The sequence below is a fragment of the Ursus maritimus genome, unplaced genomic scaffold (assembly GCF_017311325.1).
Source record: "Ursus maritimus isolate PB19 unplaced genomic scaffold, ASM1731132v1 scaffold_2, whole genome shotgun sequence".
Lineage (NCBI taxonomy): Eukaryota > Metazoa > Chordata > Mammalia > Carnivora > Ursidae > Ursus > Ursus maritimus.
The window spans coordinates 79,664,767-79,685,518 of record NW_024424452.1 but is presented as its reverse complement, the minus strand read 5'-3'; the positions used below and the strand labels follow the sequence as shown (position 1 = coordinate 79,685,518).

Here is a 20,752-nt window from a genome sequence, read left to right as displayed (position 1 = left end):
AATGAGAATTTTGTAGGAAAATTCTAAATATATGCAGGTGCAGTCTTTTTTTTTTTTAACAGCAGTGATTATGATAAGACTTGTTTAGTCTAAAAGAGAAGCATAAAAATTTCTAGTTGGTAAGAAAGTACTGTCATAGTTTATTTAGCTTAGTTGTTTCTTTTTTATTATGTAATAGTACATCTTGCTATTTTTTAAGAGGGGGAGGGGCAAAGAGAGGGAGAGAGAGAGAGTCTCAAGCAGACTCCCTGCTGAGCGTGGAGCCCCACTCAGGACTCAGTCTCACGACCCTGAGATCATGACCTGAGCAGAAATCAAGAGTCAAATGCTTAACTGACTGAGACACCCAGGTGCCCCAGTACATTTTACTATTGATGATGTTCTTTTTTTTTTTTTTTTTTTAAGATTTTATTTATTTATTTGACAGAGAGAGAGGCAACACAAACAGGGGGAGTGGGAGAGGGAGAAGCAGGCTTCCCGCTGAGCAGAGAGCCTGATGCGGAGCTCAATCCCAGAACGTGGGGATCATGACCTGAGCCACCCAGGCACCCCTGATGATGTTCTTAGATCCTGTTGAATAAGGGATTGTATTCTTTCCCCCATTTCATTTTTTATTTTCTTGACTTCTTGGTTTTCTATTCTTTTGTGATTTATTTATGTCCTCAAATACATGTATCCTTGTGAAATATATTTTCTGCAAATTGCATTGTGCCACAGATCTCATTTTCAATTCTGTTTTCACTTCACAAAACATCTAGTCATGTCTCCGTGTACCTTTGGTTCATTCCTTTGACCATTGCATGATTTTTTTTTTTTTTTTTTGGCATGATGTTTTGTAGTGTAAGTTCAAGCACATTAGGGCTTTCTCTAAATCCCTGCTGTTACAACAGGTACGTTGCTTGTTGCAAGTATCCTCATGCATGTTCCCTGTTGACAGATGTGGACATTTCTCTTGGCTCTGCACACACATATGCACAGTCACATGTGTATACACAAGTACATACATATATGTATATATACTTATATATATACAGTACATACTACACACATACATATAATTAAGGATGTGTAGATGTATATATCTTCATCTATTTACATATAATCTCAAGAGTGGGATTACTGGGTCGTAAATATATGAATACTCAATGCAGGTTGCTTGCTAGACTGTCTCTGCATGAAGATTCTTGTTTCTTCATGTCCTTCCTAACATACTTGGTATTCCCATTTTCTAATACCCAATGGTGATAAATTGTTACTTTGTTGTGGGTTTTTTTTTTGTTGTTTTTGCATTTTTTTTTTATTATTACTGAGTTGGAATATTTTTTCATATACTTGAAAGGTGGTGTGTTTTCCCCTTCTGTGAATTAGGAATTCACATTTTTTCCTGTTGGATTTTCTGTCTTGATTTATAAGAGTTACTTATGTTATGGAGGTGTGGGAGTCACGAACAGTCCCAGCATGGCTTTAAGCCATTTGTTACTTTTTCCCCCTTTTTTGATGATGCCGCTGTGTCATGAGTCCATAAAAAGTTTGGGGGAATCTGTAAACATTTTTTGGGCATCTGTATAAAGGTTCGGAGGTTGTATAAAATTTCATGTATTTATAATGTTTGGCCTGGCTGCCAGTACTTGTTATACCTGTACTTGGGCATAGGTCTTCAAGCTTATCCTCCTTGATTGCTATTGATTGGCAGAGTGGAAGGGTTTCTAAATGGATCGTTTACAGCTTTATCTAGAACCAACCCTGGGTATGTTCCTGCCTCTCAAAATTCAAAAGAGTTAGTGGTGTTTTGTTAGGGTATCCTCTATCTTCTGTATTTCCTGTGATATTTCATCCCTTTCTTAGGAAGGGTAGTGGTTGGTCAATCTTCATCTTTTATTCTATTCTACCTATTTCCAATAGGAGTTCCTTGAAGTGTTTAGTGGGGGTAGATACCACTCTTCCCAAGTTTCTATCACTGATACAGATTTTTCTGTAATCTCTTTTTGTATATTCTGCTATTTATTGAATGTTGTATACCAGGAATTGTATGGAGTAGATAGATAATTTGTTAATCAGTACAGTGGTTCTATGATGTAAGTATCATCCCAGTTACAGAAATGAGAAAACAGGATTAGAGAGATTTAACACATGGCTCAAAGTCAGGAAGTTATAGGTGGCATATTTAGGATTAATTTCAGTTGTATTCCACTTTTTGCTGGAGGTTTGATCTTTAACGTGGGTAAGAAGCTATTTTTGGTGAAAAGAATGGAAACTTTGTTCTCTTTCATTCACATATTACTCAGAAGCCATTCCTTCAATGCTGCTGTTTAAACTGATCTGATAGTCATTTTTGGGTACTGCATGCAACTTTTAGTATTAGAAGAACACATGATACAATATGTATTGTAGTCCTGCTCTTTTTTTTCTTGTTAAAGAATAATGAGTGCTGGAGCTGTATGTGAAATACACCTATTTTCAGTTCTTCCAGTTCATAGGTTAAAATCCTTGATTGATTTTCCTCTTATACCCAACATCTAATCCATAGCAAACCAAAGATCTACCTTCAGATTATATCTAGAATCTGATCACTTCTCACTAACCCCACTGCTGCCACCCTCATTTAATCCAGCACCTTTTTCACCTAAATTATTAATATAATAGCTTTTATTTTTATAATGGCTTCCCTTTAGTCTGCTTTGAGTGTATAAGGTTGAGTGATCTGGTTTATCACTGTGTCAGATTGGTTCACTCTTTTCCAGATTGTTTAGTAAATTCCTGTTTTATTCACTGTAAAAGCCAAAGTCCTTGACATGATTTAAAAGAGGTTTTTTTTTTTTTTTTTTGTATGGCCCCTTATTATTTCTCTGGCTTCATTTTAACTGTTTTCCCACTTACTCTACTCTGCACGCTTCTACCTTGCTAGTCTGAACATATCAGGTGTACTACCTCAGGATATTTGTACTGTACTTATTGTTTGGTTGAAGTTTTCCCAGATTTCCATGTTGATCATTTCCCTACTACTTGAATTAGTTACTCAAATGTCAGCTTCTCACTGAGGCTTCTCTTACTATCCTGTCTAACCCAATCTAACACTTCCTGTCCTCCTTCCCTGCTTATAATTTTTTCCTTATCATTTATCTCTATCTAATCTTACTATATAAGGTCTTCCTTATTTATCTTGTTTATTGTCTGTCTTTTCCACTAGATTATTGAACCATGAAGGGATTTTTTTATTCACTTCTTTGTCCTTGGTGTCCAGAACAGTGTCTGGTATGTAGTCAGTACCTAATATATAATTTGTTGAATGTATGAATGTTTAAAAAAATTTAGAATTTCCGAGAGAGTACTGATAAGTATTTACAGTTGATTCATTCTAGGTGCTGGGGCCAAGATATTCACTGGGGACACTGTTAGAAGTCCGGACTAAGAGATCAGTCTGTTAAGACATTTTGCGTTTTCCTTATGAGCTTCAGTTAATGCCACACAAAACAGAGATGTGATGGTATTATTACTTAAACTTACAGACATATTTACTTTGGGAACAGAAAGATCTCTTTCCTCAAATCTTAAAAATGCTTTTTTAGGAGAGCTGTTTAAAAGGTTGGTATGTTAATATCTAGACCTTCTGTGATAGAAAATTTGGATATTTACTACTGTCTACCTAACAGTTGAATTTTAGGAATTAATCAGTATTGGGACTACAGAGTTCCCAGTGGGGGGCAGTTTTTTTTCTTTTTTTTTTTTTTAAATCAAAATACTGTATGGAGTAATTAAGACAGTGTAGTATTAATGAAAGAATAAACAGATCAGTAGTAAAGAATAGAGAACTCAGAAATAGACCAATATAGTCAACTGATCTTTGACAAAGGAGCAAAGACAATACAGAAGAGAAAAGGTAGTCTTTTTTAGGCCACCTGGGTGGCTCAGTTGGTTAAGCGTCTGACTCTTAAAATTTTTTTTTATAAGATTTTATTTATTTATTTGTCAGAGAGAGAGAGTGAGGGAGCAAGCCTGCACAAGCAGCGAGGAGGAGGCAGAGGGAGAGGGAGAAGCTTAAAAGCTGGCTCATGACACTAGCCGAAGGCAGATGCTTAACAGACTGAATCACCCAGGTGTCCCCTAAGCGTCTGACTCTTGATGTCAGCTCAGGTCTCGATCTTGGAGTTGTGAGTTCAAGCCCTGTGTTGGGCTTCACATTGGTTGTGGAGCCTACTAAAAAGAGAGGGAGAGAGAGAGAAAAGATAGTTTTTTTAATAAATGGTGCTGAAACAACTGCACATCCACATGTAAAAAAAAAAATGAATCTAGACACAGACCTTATACCAGTCACTAAAATTAGCTAAAAATGTATCACAGACTTAAATGTAAAATGCAAAGCTATTAAACTCATAGGAGGTAACATAGGGGTAATCTAGATAACTTTGAGTTTGGTGATGACTTTTTAGGTACAATACCAAAGGCATGATCTATTAGAAAGAAAGTAAAAAACAGACTTCTTTAAAATTAAAAAATTTTTGGGCGCATGGGTGGCTCAGTCATTAAGCGTCTGCCTTTGGCTCAGGTCATGATCCCAGCATTCTGGGATTGAGCCCCACATCGGGCTCCCTGCTCAGCGGGAAGCCTGCTTCTTCCTCTCCCACTCCCACTGCTTGTGTTCCCTCTCTCGCTGCCTCTCTCTCTGTCAAATGAATAAATAAAGTCTTTAAAAAAAATTAAAAATTTTCTGCTCTGTGAGAGACACTATTAAGAGAATGGAAGGATTAGCCACAGCTCAGGAGAATATATTTGTATAAGACATATCTCATAAAGAACTTTTATCTAAAACATACAAAGAACTCTTAAAACTCAACAGTAAGAAAACAACCCGATTAAAAAGACGGGTCAAAGACCTCAAAAAACACCTCACCAAAGAAGATACATAGATGGCAAATAAGCATATGAAAAGACACTCCATATCATATGTCATCTGGGAAATGCAAATCAAAACGAGGTATCACTATACACCTATTAGAATGGCTATAATTTAGAGGATGTTGAGGAGGATAGCTAGGAATAGGAACTCTTGTTCTTTGCTTGTAGGAATAAAAAGTGGTACAGCCTCCTTTTGGAAGACAGTTTTTTTTTTTTTTTTTTACAAGACTAAACATACCATACAATTTTTGTTGGTACCGGTTGATATTTACCCAAAGGAGTTGAAAGCTAATGCATATACGGAAACCTGCCCTTGGATGCTTATACATTCTGGAATAGACAAAGCTATGGAGACAATAAAAAGATCAGTGGAGAGGAGAGAGCGTAGAGTAGGCAGAACAAAGAGGATTTTTAGGGCAGTGAAAAATAACCTTTATATTGTAATGATGAATATATGTCACTATACTTTTGTTAAAACCCACAGAATGTACAACATGAAGAGTGAACCTTAAGGTAAATTGTGGACTTGGTGATTGTGATGTGTAAGGGTAAAGTCATCCTTGGGGGAAAATAGTTTATCATTCTGGTGAGTGATGTTGATAATGGCAAAAGCCGTGCATGTGTTTGGAGCTGCAAATATATGAGAAATCTCTGTATCTTCCTTTCAGTTTTGTTATAAATCTGAAACTGCTCTAAAAGAAAGTAAAGTCTTTAAAAAAAGGGGGGGGTTGTAAATGTTGCTTCCAGTCTGGGTTTTGAGCCTTAAGACATCTGCCTGAGTACCCAGTGATGAACTGTACCTGTAAATTACAGTAAAATCTGTCCTTCCCAGATCTGCTCTTTAGCGCCCTTCAACCACAACCTGGGATCACAGAGCAGCCTACACAGCTCATCCACACGCTCTTAGGAGGGGTCCCCAGCCTTGCTTTCTGAACTCCATTAATCAGGAATAGGATGGACTTTGTTTCAAAAGAGAAATTACCATATCTCCACATTAAGGAGACCTCTTTTTTTCTCAATCTAGCAGAATAAAGGCTGACAAAACTGACACAAGTCGAAGCCAACACACTATGTGTGGTGAAACTCTGAGCTTGTGCAACATTGGAATTTTATGTGTTTTTTTTTTTTTTTTTTTTTAATGATTTCACATTCTGAGATAATATTTATGCCCAGGAAATTTTTCTTGAAAAAGTGGGTAAGTTTTCATTTTGTAATTTAAGTGTATCATGTATCATCTGTAAGGATTGGATGTGTATGCCAATAACAAAAAGCTTGATAAATACTGCCTTAAACAAGTGAGAATTTACTTGCTCATGTAATGTGAATTCCAGGGGTAGGCAGTCCATAGCTGATGCAGCTGCCCAAGGATTTTTATCAAGGAACCAGTATCCTATTTTCTTAGCTTACAGTTTTTTGTCTTTTTGGTCAGAAGATGGCTGTTGTAGGGCACGAGGGTGGCTCAGTCCGTTAAGCAGCCCATTCTTCATTTTGGTTCAGGTCATGATCAGGGTCCTGGGATTGAATCCCAGGTCAGGCTCCGCACTCAGTGGGGAGTCTGCTTTGGGGTTCTCTCTCCCTCTACCCCTGCTTCTTCGCGAGCACGTGCGCTCTCTCTCTTGCTCTCCCTCTCTCTAAAATAAATAGATCTTAAAAAAAAAAGATGGTTATTGTATCTCTGGAGACTTCATCAGAGTTTTCAGAAGGAAAAGAAGGAAAGATAAAGGGAAATCTCTTTCTAAGACTTTGTATTTTTCTGGTAGATTGTGGCCTCTCAGAGGCTGATAACTGACTACCTTTTGTTGGCCAGAACTATGTTGGTATGACTTGGTATTTAACTCATCGTATCTGGAATTAGTGTAGAATGGTGGTTAAGAGGATGGACCTAAGTTTGAAAATCAGTTGTGTTACTTCCTGTGTATGACTTTAACATCTTTGTGCCTCAGTTTCCCTCTATTAAATAAGTCTAGTAATATGTACCTACCAACACTTTGTTGTTGAAAAGATTAAAGGAGTTAATACATGTCATTATTTTAATGGATACCATTTGTACTATTTTAAGTATTAGTTATAATTTACCATCTTCATTATATAGAAGAGTTATTGATATTGGAGTTGTAAATTTGTCACTCAGGGAACTAGTTTTTTTTAGGTAGGAAATAAAATAGCATTTGGATTAGGTGCTTTTGAATATAGGATGGTTGAAAAAGATGGTAGATCTTTAAGGACTCTTGTGACTGTTTTGCATTATTAAAAATTAGGGGTGAGTTAAAGTATTGGGGCCATTTTAATTTACTTATTTAATTCATCTTAGAGCTTGATGACTTTAAGGGCTGTCTTGAACAAATTGTAATTTTACCAGCAATCCCCTAAAGCACCTTCATCTCAACCGAAATTCTGTCTTATTGATAGAATGTTTGAAGACTAACTATGTATGGATAAATGATTTCGTTGCTATTGTTACCAGCCTTGCCAATTTATAATCACTCTACTGAAAAAGAAATATCAATTACTTCTCTATTTTCTTTTTAGCCCTATCTGCTTTGATATGATTGAGGAAGCATACATGACGAAATGTGGCCACAGCTTTTGGTAAGATGATTTTATTTAGCAAAATTATCTTGATTTTTAACTTGTATGTAAATGCAGCCACTGAGAAGTTAGGTTTTTAAAATAATTTTGGTTATCTTCTAATTTCTTTGATTGATGTATTTTTTAAGTTCAGCAGCTCAAGGCAGAAAGTGTATGGTTGGTGCATAATTTCTGTGGAATACTTAGATTTACTGTTGCTCTGACAGATGGATTTTAAAACTTTTGGGTTGGTTAATTATTATAGAGCTTTGATTACTGTTTAGAAAATTGAGGGGTGCTGGATAATTAGGATGAAGCATCTTTAACTCACTTGTGGGGTTAAGTGTGAGACCCAGTAAAGGAGGTTAGAAAGTCATTGGAAAAGGATATAGGGGATTAAAAAGATTTGTGTTTTCTTCTTGAACATTTTGCTAAGTGTTATTGTTAGTTGCTTAGTCTTGTATGTGTGTCACATTAATCTGTATATTTAAAAAATTTTTAGTTGTGGAAAAATACACATAACATAAAATTTACCGTCTTAACCATTTTTAAGTTGAGTAATGTTAAGTTTGTTTGCATTGTTGTACAATCAATCTCCAGAATTTTATCTTGCAAAACTGAAACTATATTCCCTCTAAGCAACTCTCCATTTCTCCCTTCCCCCCATCCTCTGTCAATCACTATTTTACTTTGTTTCTGTGAATTTGACTATTCTAGATACCTCATATAAGTGGCATCAAATAGTATTTGTATTTTTGTGACTGGCTTGATTCACTTAGCATAGTATCTTTAAGTTTCATCCTTGTTAGCATGTGTCAGAGTTTCCTTCCTTTTTAAGGGTGAATAGTGTTCCATTGCATGTATATACTGTATTTTATTTGTTCATCTGTTCATGGACATTTGGGTTACCTTCACTTCTTAACTGTTGTTAAGAATGGTGCTTTGAACATTGGTGTCTGAATACCTCCTTGAGATCCTGGTTTCAATTCTTTTGGATATAAATATATACCCAGAAGCAGAATTGCTGTATCATATGATAGTTCTGTGTTTAATTTTTTTGAGGAACCTCCATACTGTTTTCCATAGCTGCTGTACCATTTTACATTTCCCCCAGCAGTTCACAAGAGTTCCAGTTTTTCCACATTCTCGCCAATACTTGTCATTTTCTGTTTTTTTTTTTAAAGTAGCCATCCTAATGGTTATGTAATCTGTGTTTGTTTAATCCTTTTATTTATTTTTTTTTGTGTTTTTTTTGATTGGGGTGGTATATTCTGTTTGTGGTCAATCATGTACATAAATTATTTACACTGTTGATATAATATTTTTGGTTTAGTAATTCTTTTGTGTCTAATAGTCCCTGTATTCTAATTCATGTTGAAGTCAGACCTAAAATTTTATTCTGAAGTTGAATGTAATGTCTGGTAGATTGATATTCAGTAGTCAAGTACTGGGTGTTATTACCAGTTCGTAAGTATTTTAGTTTGATTTGGAGCATGACGCACCAGTGATAGGTATATCCAATCTGCCAGTCATTTAAAAAGAAGTTTATTTTGTTTTATTTTTTTTTTAAAGATTTTATTTATTTATTTGACAGAGAGACAGCCAGCGAGAGAGGGAACACAAGCAGGGGGAGAGGGAGAGGGAGAAGCAGGCTCCCAGCGGAGGAGCCCGATGTGGGGCTCGATCCCAGGACTCTGGGATCATGCCCCGAGCCGAAGGCAGACACTCAACGACTGAGCCACCCAGGCGCCCCTAAAAAGAAGTCTAGAATAAAAATACCCTTCTTGGCTTGTCCTTTCTTTTTTTATTAAAATATAAGTTATTAAAATAAGCACTATGTACTCTTGGCTAAACAACTTTTATTGTCCCTAAAGCTGTAACATGAACTGTAAATGTCACTGTTTTTCTAGTCGGTTTTTTTTTTTTTTGGTTTTGTTTTGTTTTGTTTTGGTTTTTTTTGGGTCTACCTCCTCAGAGGTAATCATGGTAAGGAGTGATGGTGTGTCCTTTGAGAATTTTTTTGCTGGTTTAAGAAAAAAGGCTATCTTGCCTTAAATAATTTAGATTTCCTGGTATATCATTGCATTGACATTATTATTGTTCATGAATAACTTTCTGCTCCTTATTGCTACTGAAATTCTGGTCATGTGTGCTTGCTTTTAGATTGATACATGTATGGTCTTGGTCTTTACAGGCTTATTGTTTAAGAGTAGTGTTTCCTTTGGTCCATTAATTGATCCAGCACCATAGCATTCCATAGGAAACCATGTACCTCCCTTAGAGACTTTGATTTTCATCTCTGGAAAATCGGGTGATTAAAATTAGGCTTTCTCTGCCTTTTGTAGTATTGAATATTGGACCAGAAAATTCCTGTTGTGGGTGATTATCCTGGGTATTATAGATTATTAAGCAGCATTCCTGGCCTTTAGCTGGTAGCAGTCCCTTTCCTCACAAGTGTGACAGCCAAAAATGTCTCCAGACATTGCCAGATATCAAGTAGGGGACAAAATTGCCCACATTTGAGAAACACTGATATAGAGCTAAAAGAGCAGGGTCTTGAAGTTGGTAAACCAGGATTCTGGTTCTGGCTCTAAAACTTACCTTACATTTGTCCGGTCACTCAACCTGTCTCCTCTGCTGTCCCTGTCTACCTTCCTCCCCCTTCTCTTCCTACTTCTTCATCTCCTCTTCTTTCATAGTTTTGAAGGTGCAGATGTTTGGTACAAATTACAAAGTGAGGATTTAATTTTTCCTAACTGCCCTCCTCTAACTTATATATTCACAGTGGCATTTTAAAAGGACACTGAAGAGTCTGCTAAATAAGTACAATAATCTTGCTTCGCTATGTTATGAAGTGTAAAAAATTATTGATTGACTTTATAATTAAATAGGCCTGGCCTTTTCAGTTAGTCCTGTAATCTTCAAGGTGTGTCCTTAGGATCATTGTTGGAAAACCCCACTGGTTTCTTAAATATGTGTTTTTCCCTTCAAATAAAAATAGTTTAAGTTTAGATCCTTGTTATAACTCAAGTGATGTTATAACCTGAGCATGTTTTAAAATATGAATGTGTTTTAAAATACCTACCAGAGAGCAGGTTTTGGTAGGATAGAGACCATAAGGTTGACAGGAGCTAGTAAACTTGGAGGCTGGCAGTCCCATTGTCAGGCTTGCGAAACTGTGAGACATTTTGTACTTTTGTTTAAAGCAAAAGCTCATAATTATTTACCCTGTCCTATCATGTGAGGCCATTGGAACTTCAATCATTAACGGTAGCCTATTGAATCAAATCTTTGCTAACTTGACTGCTGGCTGGTAATCTGGAGATGAGCAGTGTTAGCATTTCCAGTCTTTGTCCACATTATTAACACTAAATCAAATTGGACCACATGAACTGTTTATCTCTTGTCTCACTTATAAATGGTAACTCTTTCCTAGTAACAGGTTGGAGACACTATTCCCATTTGACAGTGAATCTGCTATTAGCTGTTACCTAACCAAACTTAATGATATGATAAAATAAAAATACCTGGCTTCTTTGTGATGTAGAGATAAGGTTTACTCTTCCCCTTGGCCGCCTCCAGCTTGCCCCCTGCACCTTGCTTCTCTGACCTCATGTCTACCAAGTTCTGACTTACTATTTTGTTTCATTACAAATTAATTATAATTAATAGCATCCTCCAGTGTTGTTCATCTTATAGCACATATGTGGTCAAACCTGGGTATCCGCTTGTCTTTTCAGGCTTTTGACTAATTCATCATCTTGCACCTTGCTATTAGTCTGTCTTCATACCTGGTTATTATATAGGACCACTGTACTGATTTGTCCTCGCTGTTCTTGTTATAGTCTCTTTTTTTTTGAGAATTTTCTGATTATTTTCAGTTTTTTTTTTATAGGTACTCAACACCTGTTTACAAAGAGAGAAAAAGATATTTATAGTAAGGTTTCCATTTACCCTAATGTCTACAATTACTTAAAGAAAAATGAGGAGAAATCAGAAAGTTTGTGTGTTGGGGTGGGTGAATAGAGGGTTTCAGAAAACATTCGAAGAGGTCTTTGGATGGTTAAAGTGGCATAGTGTTCTGTATATTATAGACAGTTCCCAAATAAAAATTATGCCCTAAAAGTTAAAAAAAAAGATATTTATATCTTATAGGTAGGTCTATACTTTTTTTATGGTAGGTATATTTAGAATAGAAGAAGAAACAGAGTAACCATACAGCTATAGAGAAATACTCATTTAAAAATTTATTGAAGTATAGTTGACATAATTGTTACATTAGTTTGAGATGCGCAACATAGTGATTTGACAATTCTGTACGTTACTGAGTGCTCACCACCATAAGTGTAGTTACCAGCTGTCACCATATAGTGTTATCATATTATTGATTATATTCCCTATGCTGTTCTTTTCATCTCTGTGACTTATTTATTTTATAATTGGAGGTTTGTACCTGTTAATCCTCTTTACCTATTTTGCCCCTGTCCCCATCCTCCTCCATTCTGGCAACCACCAGTTTGTTTTTTGTATTTATGAATCTGTTTCTGCTTGTTTTGATTGTTCACTGGTTTTGTTTTTAGATTCCACATATAAATGCAGTCATGTCCTTTTTTTTGACTTCACTTAGTATAATACTCTTGAGGTCCATTCATGTTGTTGCAGATGGCAAAATTTCAAAATATTCATTCTTCATTATCAGATATACACTTAATAAACATAGGCACCTATTTATGTCAGCACATTCTGGTACTGAATTACTATTTTTAAGAGTTTCGGTGAGTAGCTTTTGAAAACTTCTCAGGTAGACCCAAGATATATATCCCTTTATCTCCCCCTATTTTGATCACTAGTCTAGATACTTATCCTTCTTTTGGAGTCCAAAATAACACATCTGGGGTGGTGATGGTCAAGTAGAGTTATTGTGAAAGAGATAATTGAGAATTTCTAGGGATGGTTTATATGACCAGAAGACAACATGTTTCTTTTTTGTTTAAACCTATTTTTTTCATGCATTGAACATTTATTTAGTTCACCTCTAACAGAATATTGTGCTAGACATTGAGGGTATAGATATAAATTAAAACAAATCCTTGCTTTGAATGAACAAATAGAAGAGGGGATGACAGACACATACATAGATGCGTACAAAATAAGATAGTTACTATTTCTCAAACTAGGGCAGGTTTACCCAGCGGTAGTAGATGCTATAAGATAAACTTGATGGATCTTGTTGTCATGTCAGTTTTATACAGTGGTATGTATTTTGATGCATTTTCATTTTATAGTGTAGATGGATATTACCATTGCAGTGTGGAAAAGTCACTTGAACTTTTGTTCCTGAGGACAGTTCCTTCTCACTGTGTCCTGGACTATTTTGTCTTCTAGGAGAGGATGGTGTGGTAGTAAGTCTACTGACAAGGGATATGATTAGGATGCTGAGGATAGGAGAGGAGGATATTCTCTTGGGCTCTGGGATAATTTCTTGTATATTGATAAACTCTTTCATTGGGTTAACGACTTAGCTTGTTCTTCTTGTCATATTATTTGCTCATTTCTAACTTCCATTTCTTCACAAAAGCCATTTGCTGAAACCCAGAATGCCCTTTTGCTTATCTGTCAACCCCTTCTCTCATCTTTAATAACCTTCCCAGATTTTCTACTTTATGACTTCATTTATTTGAACTTGCAGATTTTTTTTAAGGATTAAATCTTGTATTTGGGAATATTTTCTGGTAATATGAACTCATTTCCATTTTCCCTAAGCAGACTAAGTGTTTCCATGTTGTAATTACATACCTGCTTTATGCTTTTCCCTTGCAATAAAAATGAAAACAAAAACATACTGTATATTACTTCCATCACTGAAATTTCTACGTAGGAAATTTTCTGTTAGATATGGAGCCTATCATGTGGTAATATGGTAATCCTAGCCTTGTCATAGTTGCAAGAGGTGATGTTATTATTTCTGGAACACTATACAAGTCATTTGTTTTATATATATTTGAGTACCTGTTATGTGCCTGCCATTTACTCTGATCTTTAAGTCCTTGTGCTGTGCCAAAGACCATCACTGCATCAGTTCTCTATGATGTCCTTTTTAAATTTATCTTGAAAGTACCAAATGTGAGATGAAAAAGTAGTTTTTAATTAGTACAGAGAAACCTGATGGATGTAGATTTCTGTTTTGATAAGATAGAGTGAAGTAAGTGGGTTATAAAAATTAGCTTCAACTTATAAAGCTGAAGTAAATTTATAGTAATTTGGATACAGAATAAAAGACGTGCTGTCTTTTCAGGAGTCTTCTTTATAAATCACCCTTGTAATTTCTTAGAAATAATTTTTTTTCCTGATTGTTAGGAGCAGTGCATTTTTACTCTAGAAACTTGTAGACATTTAAAAAGAAAAAGTTTCCCATAATTTTATGACCTAGAGACATACACTGTTAACATTATGATGAATGTCTTTTTTGGTTTATTTTAAACAGACACATATGCGATTTTTTAAAAACAGGAATGCGATTGTACTGTATCCTGTATTTAGAGATTGTCATTTTTAGTCTGTAAAAAGTGATATAGCGGCCTTTTTTCCTAATGTCAATTTGATCTTTCTCTGGGTTTGCGGGTATATATATATATTTTAAGATTTTATTTGAGAGAGGGAGAGCATGAGTGGGGGTGGGGAGGGGCAGAGGGACAAGCAGACTTGCTGATGAGCAGGCAGCCCAGTGCGGGGCTCAGTGCCAGGACCGGGAGATCATGACCTGAGCCGAAGGCAGACGCGCCAAGACTGAGCCATCCAGGCACCCCTAGTGTAACAATATTTAAAAAGTTTTTTTTATTATAAGGTAATATGTAATTATAAAAAGTCAAACATTACCGAAATATATATTGTAAGTAAGGACGTTTCTTGTAATTCTCTTTCTTCAGCTATAACCACTAAGAGTTATTAGATTATTTTTCACGGCATATAGTTATGTATTACAATATGATTTTTTGGGGTATTTTTTTTTATTGATGTTTACAAAATTATTTAGTCAATTTCCTAGTGTTTTGGTTGCTTCTCATTTATTTTGCTCTTTACAGATAATCTTGAATTGAGCACCTTTCTATGTATATACCTCTGCTCATTTCCTTAGGGTAAATTCCTAGAAATAAAATCATTACATCAAAGAGGATACAAACCTTAAGGTTTTCCATACAACTTGCCTTCTGGAAATGTTGTGACAGTTACATTTCCTTCAACAGTACATGAGGTTGTTTATATTCACATGTGCTCCTTAACTCTGCTAGTATTTTCTTTAATTTTTTCATTCTGTTTGGTAAAAAAAAAAAGTATATAATTAAAATCAGTGTTTTTTTTTTATCCTACCGAAGGTGATGATTTTCTCATGCTTATTGACTAACGTTTGTCTTGTCGATTTTCCTGTTTTTCTCTTACTTTCTTTTTTTATTTGAATGTGCTCTTTTTATATTAAGGATATCAGCACTCCTCCAAGAACAAGAATAGTCTATTTGCTTAACTAAATCATAGGCATTTGCTTTTCTTGGGTGTTGTTATATAGTATTTAAATTGCATAAACTTAAAAGTACATTTTTTAAACATTCTATATCCAGTAGACTTGTTATTCAAGTTCATTTTTAAATATTAACTTTTGTATACTGTTACCTAATGCTCTATGTATTTTTATTATGATAAAATATAAGCTGAAAGAAATTTGATAACAAATTACTTGTTTTAAATGAGAAATAGAAGACTTAAGGCATTATTTTATGACCAGTTTATTAATCCTTCACTGATTTAATGAACCCTATTTTATTTTTTTTCTGCTAATAGCTACAAGTGTATTCATCAGAGTTTGGAGGATAATAATAGATGTCCCAAGTGTAACTATGTTGTGGATAATATTGACCATCTGTATCCTAATTTCTTGGGTGAGTCTTTGGAATGATTCTTTATTATTTAAAATATTCTATCCCCCAAAGTGTATGCTGGCACTCACTAATTTATTTACAGAACTTAGTGTAGGGGTAAAGCAAGTCTTTCCTACTCACCTGGGTGCTTTCCCTAGTCTTCGTTATTTTGTGACATATTTTCTATACCATGTGTTGTTAGTATTATATTGTTTTTAAGTTTCACAAAAAAAATTGATACAACTCTTAGTTTCTTACATAGATGGACAGAATGTGAGGTTAAAGGGGATGCCAGGGGTCCAGAATAGGTACCTTTCTCTTTATACAGTGTGGTGCAATCCTGCTGGTTGTGCTTCCGGTGTAGAAGTGAGAGTCAAGGGAAGACAGTGTTAATAGAGAAGGGGAAAGGGGCGGGGGAAACTTGGGTAATTGGATTCCTGGATAGTGGAAGAGAGTCTGTGACCTGGGGAAGCAAATGAAATTAAGAACCTGGAGAAGGAACTTAGGAAAAGAGGAAATATTGAGTGGTGTGATACCCTGCAGAACTGGACTTTATGGGCTAGGTTGGGTAGAAGGGAAACGAAAGTCCCGCAAAGCAAAATCCTGTGTCCCTGAACTCGGAAACATGGATTAATGCTGCTGTATCGGCTCTAGAATCACTTTTCTATCAGTTGTCATAACTTTGAAAAAATTTCTTTTGGAATGGTTAACTACGGAAAGGAATCTAAGCTCCGACAGTTTTGGTGTTTACTAAAATTTTCAGGCAACATTCTTTTTTTTGTTTTGTTAAAGATTTTATTTATTTATTTGACAGAGAGAGAGACAGACAGAGAGAGAGGGAACACAAGCAGGGGGAGTGAAGCAGAGGAGCCTGATGTGGGGCTCGATCCCAGAACGCAGGGATCACGCTCTGAGCCTAAGGCAGATGCTTAACGACTGAGCCACCCAGGCGCCTCTCAGGCAACATTCTTTAACGAGTCCAAAAGCTGGAAATTCTTTTATGTGAATTTCTAACTAAAGGGAGCACTATATAGTAGTATGGAAGGACTTTCAAAATAGAGTAATGTTTTAGTTAGAAAGTGATTTCATACATCAAGTATATATTATCACATGTATCCAGTGAATAGTGAAGTCACAGTTACTGATTTTCTGAGCTAGAAATTACCTGGGTGATGATCTAGTTTTCAACCTTCTCTTTTTATAGATAATAAATTTTGTTTTAGATAATTGGAGTCTAAGTATTTTATGCCCATATTTGAAGTCCTTTAATTATAGTGCAGCTTCTAATGTGATTATGAATGTCAGCCATGGAAATAACATTTTATTCTGATAAATCTTTTTCTTTTTTTTTTTTTTTTCTTAAAGATTTTACTTATTTATTCGACAGAGATAGAGACAGCCAGTGAGAGAGGGAATACAAGCAGGGGGAGTGGGAGAGGAAGGAGCAGGCTCATAGTGGAAGAGCCTGATGTGGGGCTCGATCCCATAACGCCGGGATCACGCCCTGAGCCGAAGGCAGATGCTTAACCGCTGTGCCACCCAGGCGCCCCTTTTTCTGTTTTTCTTCCCATCATCCCTTTCACTATTTACCATTTGTACAATAATAGTCACATTCATAGGTTCCCACATTAGGTAGATTGGGATCCTGTGCATTCAGGATGCCATTGAGATCTATTTCTGAACGTGGAATTCCACTTTTTTTTTTTCCTTTACTGATAAAACTCTTCTAAGTTACTTATTTCCATTGCTTCAGCTTGAGATTACGTGATCTATTTGTATAGTGCCTGTCATTCTTGGTTGGGTTGAGGACCTTGAACCTTTTGAACTAATTTCAGATTTCTTTTTGAGCATGGTGAAATAAGTATATGTTTTACAATTTTGAAGGCTACTAGGTAGACTTGCACTTATTTATTGATAGTTTAGGACCCTTCCCTTTTATTTATGTATGTATATATGTATGTATGTATTTATTTATTTAAAGATTTTATTCATTTATTTGTCAGAGAGAGAGAGAGGGAGAGATCACAAGCAGGGAGAGTGGCAGGCAGAGGGAGCCCAATGTGGGACTTGATCCCAGGACCCTGGGATCATGACCTGAGCTGAAGGCAGGTGCTTAACTGACTGAGCCACCCAGGTGTCCTAGCACCCTTCCCTTTTAATACTGTACATTTACCTGAGTCATGGGTAAAGGGCTGAACTATGCGTTTTCTGTAGCAGTGGTCTTCAGAACTTTTTGCTTGGGTGAGTGATAAAAATTTTGAAAAATAATGTTCTTCCTCACACATTGATCCCCTGTTTAAAATTATCATCCACAATTTTTCTTTTTAAGTTTAAGCAGTTGTAAAGGATGTAACTTTAGGGGTATTATAAATCTGGTTATTTAAAAATAAAGCTTTTATCTGTTTTTAAAATATATTCAGTAAAATCTAAATATCATAGTGGTTTGATATTTATCATTGATTTGAAAATAGACACCTTTCATTAACAATGGGAATTTTATTCATTCCTTTTCTTTTTGAATTTCTGTTTAAATTGATTATCCTTCACATAATTTTATCCTTATATAATGTATTTTCATGCTTGAAATCCTTATGTCTATCTGTAATACTTTTCTGTAACTGAAATGTATATAAATAGAAACTATAGACATAGAAATTTTTTTTTTGAACATAATTTTCTGTTAAGAATTTAAAAATCTCAAATTTTTCTCTGGGTTATTACTGAATTATTAGTATGTAGTTGGTCAAACAAATATTTACAAATTTTATTATGTATTAGACATAAATATTTATTGAAAATGTGCTGCTGATAAGGTTTGGTGCTTTTCTCAGTTCTAGTACCCTTGGTAGTTATTACTAGGACAGGGAATCCGTTTCATTTGTATTCTTTTTATTATTTGTTTATTCATTTATTTAGGATCATCATACCTTTTAAAAATTGAGATATAATTGATATATAACATTATGTAAGTTTAAGATTCTTCTTTTTAGTTTTAAAGTTAAGTCTTGAGAAACTTTGCTTACATGGATAGGTTGATGGGGAGTGAAGAAATTTTGTTGACAGTAACGTCACTCAGTTTTTTGACCTCGGTCTGACTTAAGAAATTAAGAAAAAAACATTTATTATTTATCATCAAAAACAATCTTAATGCTCAGTTAGTTAACAAGTCAAGTCCTTTCTTTAATTTTAATGAAAGCAAAGAATTGGAAGCCAAACACTCAAAAAAGATTTGGTTTTCTGATCATTATAATCATATAATTTTTTGTCAAGACAAGTACTTTGATTTTTCCTTTCCCGCCTTAAACACTATACCACAGACCCTTTTTCTTCTGACTTCCCTTCCCCTATCTTTTCTTCTACCTTCCATTGTAGTCTATTTCATTCCCCTCTTGTACCCTCGCTCCTCCACATTCACTATTCTTTCCATCCTACTTGGTCTTAAGAGCTTTCTTTCTTCCCTTACTAGAAGCTTCTTGCAAGGTGATGTCTTCCTGTCCACATCTATCCTGCACCTGGCCCCCTCCCCCAATTCCTGCAATTGGTCTCCTCCGCTCCTGCCAAGACTTGCTCTCTAGCTCTCCCTATCCCTCTCTCCAGCTGCCTGCCTCCATCTCTCTCCCTCACTCAATCTCTTTTCTAGCTTTCTCTGTCTATATATAAAATTTATAAATTGAATTTTATCTTCCTTATGAATAACTGTATTATTCTTTGAAGGGACAGCTTGAATGCTCAGTTTAAAATGCTGGCTTAAAAAAAAATAAAGCATATAACATCCTTCCTACTGCCAGGTAGTGTCCTAAGTGCTTTGTGTAAGCTAACTCATTTAATTTTCAGTCCTATGTGATAGGTACTTTTGTTATCATCCTCATTCTTCAGGTGAGGAAACTAAGGCACAGAGAAATTGGGTTACTTGTATAACGTTATACAGTAGTATTGGTGGAATTGGAATTTGGTCCTAAGCAGTCTGTCTCACAAGTATATGTGCTTTAACTATACTCTCCTGTTTCTAAAAAGATAGTTACTAGAATGGAAGCTTTAGAAGTAAAAATGCATTGTTTGTTATTAGTACTGTGGTCATTTTAAGGATCCAGAAAATTGTAATTATGGATATAGACTATCCTTCAAGTTCACTGATACACGAGATTTCTCAGTAAAATGCAATTTAATGTACACATGTTAAGTATTACAGTTCAAGTCAGTTTTTATTCAAATGGTTAATTCTGTAACTGAAACGTTAAACTCTTAATTATGTACTTTTCTTCATTCCCACTACATTATTTCAAGCTTTCCTTTCTCTTCCCTGGGTTATAATTGTAACTTTGCTTGTGAGATACATACCAGGCTCTTCAGAATCAGGCTCCCATCTATCTACATTTCCAGCCTTAGTTCATAACCTATTAATCATTAACAAAATCAGTTTGACCCTGTGTTTCAGCCATATTGATTTAAAGTCATCTTATCTCCTGCTCTTGTATGACTTTAACACCCTCTTTCTCACACCCTTCTGAATTCTTTTCCACTTTTTCTGCTTGATGAATCTCTGTGTGCATGTTATGGCTCAATTATAATGTCACCTTTCTATGTGTAGCCTGCTCATTTACACTTTGCTCCTTGTCCTGTGTTCTTTATAAGTCTACGTCAATGATAGTACTGATTATCACATTGTAACTACTGCACATATATATTTGTCTTCCTACTCAGAGTTGCTTGAATCTTAGATTGAATCTTACTTATATTGAGTCTTATTTATCTTTGAAGCTTGGATTCCTAGTATGAGTTTGGTACTTCTCTGGTATGTTTGAAAGTATTTATAGTTGGATTGTGGTATAGTGGAAAATATTAGTTAGTTGGATTTGTATCCCAACTCTGTTTTGTATTGTATGTCACCATGAGTAAGTTCTTGATGCTCCCGCTAATATTCCCTCATCTTTAAAACGGGGAGAATAGGGGTGCCTGGGTGGCACAGCGGTTAAGCGTCTGCCTTCGGCTCAGGGCGTGATCCCGGCGTTATGGGATCGAGCCCCACATCGGGCTCTTCTGCTATGAGCCTGCTTCTTCCTCTCCCACTCCCCCTGCTTGTGTTCCCTCTTTCGCTGGCTGTCTCTCTCTCTGTCGAATAAATAAATAAAATCTTTAAAAAACAAAAACAAAAACGGGGAGAATAACCCATAGGATAAGGTCTATAAAGTACTAGCCTAGTGCTAAACTGAGTGCTAGTTTCTTTTTCTTTATCAGATTTTTTGTTGTTTTTGTTCTTTTGTTGTTATCAGTTAATTGTTAAAGACAGAAGAAAAGAATTTGTAGAATTGATTAATTCATTGGTTCTGTGATAGGATCAAGGTCTTTCCATCTTTCTGTTCCGCTATCCCAGCATGTATTGG

The 20,752-nt window shown here is 35.5% G+C and overlaps 1 protein-coding gene across 6 annotated transcripts in view; it reads left to right on the top strand.

The window, feature by feature from the left end:
- Nucleotides 1-20,752, top strand: part of COP1 (COP1 E3 ubiquitin ligase) — a 238,821-nt gene that overhangs the window by 17,937 nt on the left and 200,132 nt on the right. For 3 of the 6 annotated variants that reach the window (XR_005836379.1, XM_040636243.1, XM_040636242.1), the window contains exons 2-3: nucleotides 7,423-7,482; nucleotides 15,295-15,392. The exons of 1 other annotated variant lie outside the window; for it this stretch is intronic. Coding sequence is in view for 2 of the 5 variants with exons in the window: in XM_040636243.1 (XP_040492177.1) it covers nucleotides 7,423-7,482; nucleotides 15,295-15,392 (158 nt within the window). In the remaining 3 variants the exon portion in view is untranslated. Of the gene's footprint in view, nucleotides 1-7,422; nucleotides 7,483-15,294; nucleotides 15,393-20,752 lie in introns of those variants that run through there. 2 more of the 6 variants (XM_008696694.2, XM_008696685.2) reach the window with 1 other exon arrangement.